At 35.0% G+C, this 9257-nt stretch overlaps 1 protein-coding gene across 1 annotated transcript; it reads right to left on the bottom strand.

The window, feature by feature from the left end:
* Window positions 1-351: 351 nt before the first annotated feature.
* On the bottom strand, window positions 352-2550 carry LOC149569183 (protein DETOXIFICATION 48-like). The gene is made up of 2 exons (XM_089817706.1): window positions 2171-2550; window positions 352-2092 (listed from the first exon to the last, which is right to left on the bottom strand). Exons 1-2 carry the CDS (start codon window positions 2336-2338, stop codon window positions 620-622), a joined length of 1641 nt encoding a protein of 546 aa, XP_089673832.1. The 5' UTR covers window positions 2339-2550; the 3' UTR covers window positions 352-619.
* Window positions 2551-9257: the final 6707 nt, after the last annotated feature.

Raw genomic sequence — 9257 nt, 5'->3', positions numbered from 1 at the left:
GCATGGCAAAACAGAGTAAAAAAATAGAGATATATAATTGATAAACAACAATATATTAATCTAGCTTGCTTACATACATCTGACCTTCAAATGTCTTCTAACAATACACAACTTGTATGTGTACATCACATATTTATACTTGTAATACCAAAATCTAAAAACTCCTTTTCCAAAATATTCTATATCCTAAAATGTTCTACATATAATCTGGACTGTACAATGGAAGGCTCTAGGAAGCCTCTTCTATGGATTCTTCTAGACAATCTTAACCCTTGAGAGAGAAGCCTAATCCCTTAACAGAGAGAAGCCTAATGACTTAATAAATATATAAAATTCAAAAAAAAATCCCTCTTCTTAAATATAATTTGAAATGTTAAATTGAGATATAAAATTTGGACAATGTTGAACATCTCAGCAACAGGCCACATAGTGGCCAAGTCTAAGCCTTCCTTGAGTAGATTGAAATACATGCTTTCACTGTCAACACTAGAAAGGTATATCTAATTTTAGTCGTGATCATTAATGCAGGAGCTTATCTTTGACGCAATACAGCTCCCTAGCATTACAGTTATTGATTCCCCTCTGGCCTGAATCTTGAAGTATGAGGATTAGACGCAGATTATGCTATAACAACAGTTAGGAGAGGCTGTGCGTCCGTCTGTTCATGATATGGGATATATAAAGTTTGGTAAACGCACTGTTCCTTGGCTTCTTTACACTTACCATGTCTTGGTGGTTTCTCTGGTGAAGCTTCAGCGGTGAGCTCCCTGGCTCTCTCAACCTGCATACTCCAATCGGTCCGCAGCAGCACAAACAACATCAGGACGAAGCACGACACTTGCGCCGCCAGCATGCCGAACCAAAGACCCACAAATTCATACTTGTACACGAAACTCAATATCAATGCCACGGGAGTCCCGAACAGATAGAAAGATCCCAAATTAATGTTTGCGCCAATCGTCGGGCGAGCGCTGCCTCGGAGAACTCCGCACCCCGTTGTTTGCGGCCAGTTTGCCAGCTCGCAGATGCCCACTATCGGCAGTGCTTTCGACACCAGCGACAGAATCTGCTCATCTTCGGTAAACATTTTAGCCCACACATGACGCACTGTCACTGTAAAACTCATCGCTATGATGCTCGAAACAGCCGCCAATGCAATTGCCACTTTCATGGCCGTGCACGCTTTCGCCGGCCTGTTCGCACCGAGCTCGTTTCCGACTCTGGTGGAAACTCCCATGCTCAGCGACGATGGAAATATGTAAAGCAACGCCGTGGTCTGGATGAGAATTCCCATGGAGGCCACGGTCGTTCTGGGGTCGACCAGGAGTCCGCAGAGTAGAATCATGAACTCGTACCACCACCACTCCAAGCACACCGACGCACAGCTCGGGATCGCGAGTCTCAGAAATGACGTCCACCCATTCAGACACTCTCTCGACAGTCCCGGCAGGGAATCCTTGAAAAGTCCCGACAGCCATATGTATGCCGCTAAGCATATCACAATGTTGAAGTTGGTCCACACGGCAGCCAGTGCGACCCCCCGGATTGATAGTCTGAAATACACGACTAGAAGAAAATTTATGGGAACGTGAAAAAAAAGAGCCACACCTGCTGAGACAGTGAGCGGAAGGGTGGAGCTCTGCGTTCGAAGGAAAATCCTCAGCGGATGAAGGAATGACTGCGCTACTAGATCTGGCAGAGAAAAGAGAATGAACTCGCCTGCCATCCTCGTAATGCTCTCGTCCTGCCCGCAATACAGCAGAATCGCCTCAATATTTAACCACAGGAAGCCGATGGGAAGGGAGGCGCAGAGAAGGATCAGAATCGTTCTTTGAAGAGACTCCCCGAGAAGATTCCGACGATTCGCTCCGAATGCTTGACTGCAGAAGGGTTCCATTCCCATAGCCAGTCCAGAAATAACAGAGTAGCCCGTTATGTTCGCAAAGCCGATTGAAAGAGAACCTCCCGCCAGCTCGAGCTCTCCGAGGTAGCCCAAGAAGTGCATGGAGATGAGGCCTCTGAAGTAGAGAAGCAGCCCCATTACAACCACTGGCCCCGAGATTCTCCCAAGCATCACCAGCTCCTCTACAACCTGCATGAACTAAGCTAGATCAAACTCTGGTCTATGGTCTGTTAATCTAGGTGAACATAAAAGAAAATGAATGCCAACCTCAAAACGTGTCAGCCAGCAATTAAGGTCAGCGTAATCAGCGTTGGCTTTAGGATGGGCTACTGCAACTGGACACTGATCATCCACGTCAAATTTACACTGACTCTTCTCCTCCACATTATGCTTGCACAGTTGACAATTATTTCGAGGATTTTCGCAAATATGCATCCTTCGAATTCCAAGCAAACACGCTTTTCTCGCCACTATGGCACCTCCTAAACCTCCACTCTCAATACCGGCAACACGAACAAACCGGATTGCGTGGTGGCAGAATAATTAACTAATTAAACTAATTAAACCCCCGTTTCAGTTGCTACAAGCTATTCAAAAAGCCACTTACTTAAAATTTGGCAGCTAAAACACTTAGCAACCCCTCCCATACCTTCTTCTGTGAGCGCAGAGAGTAATTTATAGGAAAGTAAAGATTGAACGAAGAAGAATAAGAACGAAAATTCGCGCAATAGATTCGAAATGCTTGCTTAAATCTGTTTGACTTTCAGTCAGTCTGTGGAATTTCCAACCCTGAAGACGGATATGATCTACACAATTGGGAACTATTGTGTGAAAAGTAACATCGGTAAAATGCTCATAATTTCCATTTGCCCAACCATGCTCCTATTCTTCAGACAGCCAAGCTCCGAAATCCCACCACACCCCCCCCCCCCAACTTTTCATAGAATTTGAGAGCAAACGGTCACGGATTACTTCTTGTGTACGGATAATGGCTGTTTTAAATATATGATATTGTATTTATGAGATTAAGTATTTGCAATAAATTTAGTGTTTATTTTTCATAATATAAACGAATATTTTCTTCTACATCACAAAAGAAGAGGGTAATTTAGAAGATCAACTCTACTAAATATAACTTGGTTTGTCTAATATATTTGATTAGATATAACGTGACAAAATTAATTTGTCATTATAATCCTAATATCACATATAGATTTGTAAAATATAATAATAATTAAATTTATTAAAGATAATTAGTTTTGGAAATGAATATCTACTTATTCTAAACTTTGTTTCAACCTTTTCTTTTTATTCCAGAGCACTCAGCAAAATCTGATATATAAAACATTTGTTGACCACTTTTAAATTTGACTAGTACATTTATGACTATAAAGACCAGATACTTCAGAGTGACAGTTACTTAGCTAAAAATATCACAATTAATCGTAGAATGAGATGATGAGCTCAATTTGAAACTAAGCTTTTTACCATTGTAAGAAAATAAATGGTCTAGATTATGAAAGGGAAGTTTGGGAATTATACATGTTACCTAGATTTTAATGTTCGATGGCCATCCTCTTATTCTTAATGGACACACAATCTCTCTTGTTTCCAACAACATTATTAATAAAAAACCACGAATAGATGCTTTCTTCTCCGTGAGTGGGCTGTTTCTCAATCGCACACACAGTCCCTTGTAGACGTTTTCACGAAGCAGGATCAAGAGGAACTCAATCCTTTGAGTAGTGGAAGCCGCTCGTCACGCCGCGAGTTGACCTCCTACAAAAATAGCTTTTATTCCTTGTCAACTAAAACATTTTATTATTACAAAAAAGTCTACAACTATATATTCTCCCTATAGTTTTTAACAGCTGCAACTAAATATTCTCTCTATAGTTTTAACAGCTAAGGAATTTCTATACCATTATTTGTAAGCTGAAGGGTTACTACGGCCTCCACTCTAATTAAAAGATGCGTTGACGAAACACTAAAAACTATAGTCAATGACCGCCGAAAGGCATAATTTAATTAATCAAATCTACCGTGAAATATTATGCAGAGTAGCTCCAATCTGCGTTACGGAAGTAACAAACGATGCCATGTCAAGTCAAATGGAATTTCGAATGTTTTAACAACTCTGATTTGTAGCAAGTTTGGGACCAATTTAATGGAGTGACCACCGTTTTAAGTAAATAGAATCATTGACGTACACTTCCACGATTTGACAGTAAATAATGAAAATGGGCATAAATTCGCAATGAATATGTGCACAAGTAAGTCGGTGGAAGTGGACATGGGCACCTCGAACCATAGACGGAAAAACAATTTGGTCACTTTGACTTGAGGTTGCCTCCCTTTGCCTTCTTTCCTTTCTTCGACATTGTTCCAACTTCCGAATGTGATGTTGCAATATATAGATGATATTTTTAATGGTGTACGATAAATTACTAGCAAGCTCACTTTTCGAAAAAAAAAATACAAAGTGTGTCGACCTTAAGTGCCAGCATCTACATTACTTTTATTATTTTATTTTATTCAATTATTAGTCTCGCCTATCCATAGGCGGAGACTATAGTTTTCACATGTTTCATCTTCAATTAATTTATGCTTTGAAAATAGTGCACATATTTTTTTAGCTATGGTTATATCAAATGATTCTATTAAAACACAATTTTATGATTTTAGTGCTATTTTATGATTGGTCATGGCTAACTTTAGTAGTGGTCTTTTTAATTTCTCACTTAAGAAATTCAACATAAATTGTACTGTGGCATATGGCAACATTACAATAGATTAGGTGGTTGCATGCATATCCGTAGAGTGGCTACATGCATGGCAGTTGATCAAGAAAAAGGGGTGTAAAAACGTGGCCAGTTTCATGGAGCTTCTACAATTAACATGCATTATGTAAGTTTAGTTCCATTTCACAATGAAGATAGATTATGGAATTCCCCAATCGTCTGTGTTAATGGTGTTTTTTGGTGCAGTTTGGTCGTTCACTATTGTTCTCAATGTATATTTACTGGAAGGGTAAGGCTTTCAAATTTATCTTTCCCTTTCTATTAGAAAATTTGTCTAAACTCTTGAGGGCCATTTTACTCGTGAGCCTATTATCTTATAAATTTTGTCCATGATTTTGATGGATATATTTGGCAATTGCATTGCTTGTCTTCCGTAACTTCATGATATAATTTTCTTCTCATAATCAAGATCAACACTCTCCTAAATGTAGGAGAGTCCCTAGTACAATTATTTATTGTTGAATCATAGTTATTCATAGGTATTGAATGCCTTGCCTAATTTCAGGGGTTGTACATTTTCAATGCTATTGCTCGAACTTTGGTTGTGTTCTAGTTGTGCATGTCTTTATTAAATTTATTGCTCATTGGATTATAGCTTCTGATGCATGTCCAATGCCATAATTTCATTGCTTAATTATTATGAATTCATTTTTTAAATATTCTCTCTTACCTCTCTTTTATGTCGATGATGGATCAAGGAGAGCAATTGCAAACATGTAAGCAAACTAATTTGCTTATAATTTAGAAAGTATAGAATAATGTTAAAAGCGTGTTATCAATTTTTGATAGCTTATATTTGTTGTTGTATGGCTCATAGTTGTTTACAGCTAATTTCAAATGCTACAATTAGAAGAATATCAAGTGCTATCTTCTTTATTTCAATGTAAGATGTACAATATATTATACAAAGTAGGTACTTATTTAGATGTTTGAGGGTATCATATTTATTTGGCATGTCTTAAAGTAAAATATGCTACAAGATTTGAACTTTAGCATATAGATTGAATACATGCCTTAATTTTTTCTTTTGTAGTATTTGTGCAGCTTCACAGTTAAATTTCCTTGATATGATTTTGATTCCAGAACTTGGATATTGGGTGTCTCAGCTTTTTGCTTATCCTAAAAATTTATGATATCATGAAGCTTCGTTTCACATTTTGATGCAATCTATTACTCATTTGAACAATACATATTTCAGAAATATGAATGCTAAATGATCAACCTTCCATTAACAAATCACTAATCTAGAATGAAATTGAAATTTTGAGCATCTTAAAAAGTAGCTGCAAATATTGGAGTCCTAAGTTTCAACAATTGATCAATCTCAAGATAGAGTTGCTTGAAAATTTATTTGAGGGAATAAATAATATTTTTTATGTAGTATACTCGGGGGGTTGTACACCTATCCTCTTCACTCTAATATCTACAAACCAAACCCCCAATAGCATTACCCATGACAATTATGTTTACTGAGTTAAAGTAGCCCAGGGACAAAGACTAGGATGTGGGAAATTCCTCTTAACTAGGTCACGACCCCTATAAATTGAAATGGCTTGGTCTTTTTCAAATATAGTCAGAATGGTTTAATGACTTCCATTTAGAGGTTAGTTCAGGACCTACTCCTTTATATCAAGAGATGATTTGGGGAAAAGAAAGCATGCTATGATGTAGGGTATCTAGGTGAATACACTCAGTATAGAATTAGCAATGCTAGAATAGGCCACATTTTTTTGATGCAAGGATCTTAGGGAAGTCTATTTTTAGGGCTTTTAAATAATTCATTTAAAAATGTTTATAAAACATATGGTCCCTGAGAACTGTTCATGAGATAAATGCCAAAATATATATGTGCTTTTATTCTTATCATTAGAAATATCTACATATTTTTGTTGCATTATTGACCAATATTATTTTCTAAATCTTTTCTAAGTAGGTGATCCAATAAGTAAATGGTATCATGACATTGAATTTTGTAGGCACAAAGTATATGTTTTAGAAAACTAAATCTATTTGAATTTCTCAACAAAGCATCATGTGGATTCTAGTTATAGTTGACAAGATTCGTACAAGGAAATCAATTTAAAACATTGAGGCTCAATGAAGATAATGGCTACCCAACCTATTAGTTTGAATGAGCCCTAGGGCACCCAATAGTATTCCATTCATTGGAGAAGTATGTTATATTTATGAATTTTTAATTTAAAAAACAAAAGATAAAGTTAAATTTTTTTTTAAGTTTTATTATTACGTACATGCAATACTATTCCATTCGATGCAGATATTATATTTATAAGTTTTAAATTGTAAACAGAAGCTAAGTTAAAACTATTTTTTAATCCAAGCAAGGCACTTCCTTCTTTGTCAGCAACGCTGATATCTTCCCATCAATTTCAAGGCAAGATTTCCTCAAATGTTTCTTGGCTTTGTTCTTGTGGCTCATGTTTGTGTAGTCTTCAAAACCACATTATCTTCAATAGATGGTAATTCATTTTTTAAATACAAATTTAGTACAAGTTTTTAATTTCTTTGGAAATTAATTATACAAGATCTCTAACCTTATACTATGTGAGTTATAAAATTAGGGTTAGAAATTGGATTGCTAAGATTGTGATACTTCTCTTGTATAATGGGTAATTATTTGGGAAGATGTTGAAACAATAGTCTTTAATTTATTTTTAGATAATCAACCACTTCAATTAAAATAGTATATAAATTGAGTATGGACCAATAACTTGGATACAACATATACAATTCATGGAATGCCCTAAAATATATATAACAAGAAAAAAGACATAAACAAAAAAAATACAATGAAATAAACATTTGAGTGAACATGACAAATATAAACCAAAAATAATAATTAATATGATGAAAATATAACAATTCTTCAAAAGATTATACTAGCCACTAGATATATAGATTATTTTAAAGAAGATTTATATAACTATGAATGATTATGTGGAAATCAATTCATTTTTTTATTACTTTATATGATAATTCAAGGAATCCTAACAAAAATGGTATCTAATTGGTATCACCAACCAATATGTTAGGGATACAATATTTTGAAGGCTTCCTCCGTTTCTATTTTCGGAACAAAAAATTGACTTGAGGCATTTACTATTAGTAAATCAGTAATTCATTCAATATCTAAGTATCAACAATCATGTTTAAGTTTTTCTCCTCTTTCAAGAACCTTTGCACCACATAATACTTAGTTATTTTTTATTCTTGTATAGAAATTCTTAAGGTGAGATTCTAGCTTCACATAGCTCTTGTTTTAATAGGTAATTGGTTGAAGTTTAGAGCTTGTTGTTCATTTTTCTTAGATTACTATTGTGTTATAGACTCTTGTGTATATTAATTTTGATATTAGTTGTACCATGTTGATCATTTATTGTAGAGTACAAAAATACATATTTTAGATTTTTATTTGAGTTAAATATTAATTTAGTCTTTAACATCATAATTCATTTGATTCAAGTTAAAGCTTTTATTATTATTATTATTTTCTATTTTTTATGGTACTCTTTAATTGTACCATGTTGTGCTATTTTTTTTATCTCTAAGATCTACAAGGTCATTTCATATTTGACTTTGTAGTTTGGAGTTGTAACTTTCTCTCCTGATAATCAAACTTCCTAAAGCAATAGAATGTAATTATCTTTGGGTCAAAGGAGATTCAAAAAATATAATTAACTATCTTAGTGGGAAAACCTAACCTACATGGACTATAACTACAATCATTAAAGATGATAGATCTATATTAAATCCCTTTGAGAAAGTAATTATTTCTCATGCATATAGAGAAGAAAATGCTTTTGCAGTTTATATTGTCTACCTCTGAATATAAGTTGAAGGAAATACATCATGGCAAGGTAATCTAATAAAAGGTTACTTTTAAAGGGAAAGATTTATGGTTACATTAAGTCTGTAAAATAGTTATAATAATTTAATGTGGCACACTTCTAGAGCATTAAGAGAAGTGATTACAGACACATTTTATGGGTTGTTTTGGTTGTTCTTCTCCTTTGCTATGACATTTTATAGAGTCATCTAGTTTGTGAAGGCAAGAAGGCTATTGGAAGAATAATGGGTGGCTAGCTAAAAATATAACAACCTAGTAGCTATGATGAATGAAGGGATGAACCACAAGTTTGTGAACAACTAGTGAAGGAAGGAGTGACACTATATCTTGAACATCTCTACACATTTGAATTTGAGGCAACAATGAAATTTTTTAATGGATGGAAGGAGTATAATGTCACAATGTATGGGGTTTCCCTCCTTCTCAACACCAAGTTCATCTCTGAAATATCAAGCTTGTTGAATGATGGAAATAAATTCTTCAAGGAAAGGAAAACCACGAAAGAGGTGCTAAAGAAATTCTTGAAGGATAAAATGGAGAAAAGGGCACTAGTATAGGTGAGTATTTCTTTCTCTAACAAGAAAATTAAACCATTATAGCACTCTATGATGAATTTTGTGAGGGATTACTTTACCCTAGATGACCTAGAAAGAAGTAGGTGCATTGTTTTAATTTTATATTCTTA

This window comes from Cupressus sempervirens, chromosome 3 (assembly GCF_028749045.1).
Source record: "Cupressus sempervirens isolate cs-2001-9-10 chromosome 3, ASM2874904v1, whole genome shotgun sequence".
Classification (NCBI taxonomy): Eukaryota; Viridiplantae; Streptophyta; class Pinopsida; order Cupressales; family Cupressaceae; genus Cupressus; species Cupressus sempervirens.
The sequence above is the reverse complement of the archived record's forward strand: the minus strand, read 5'-3'. Positions and strand labels throughout refer to the sequence as shown.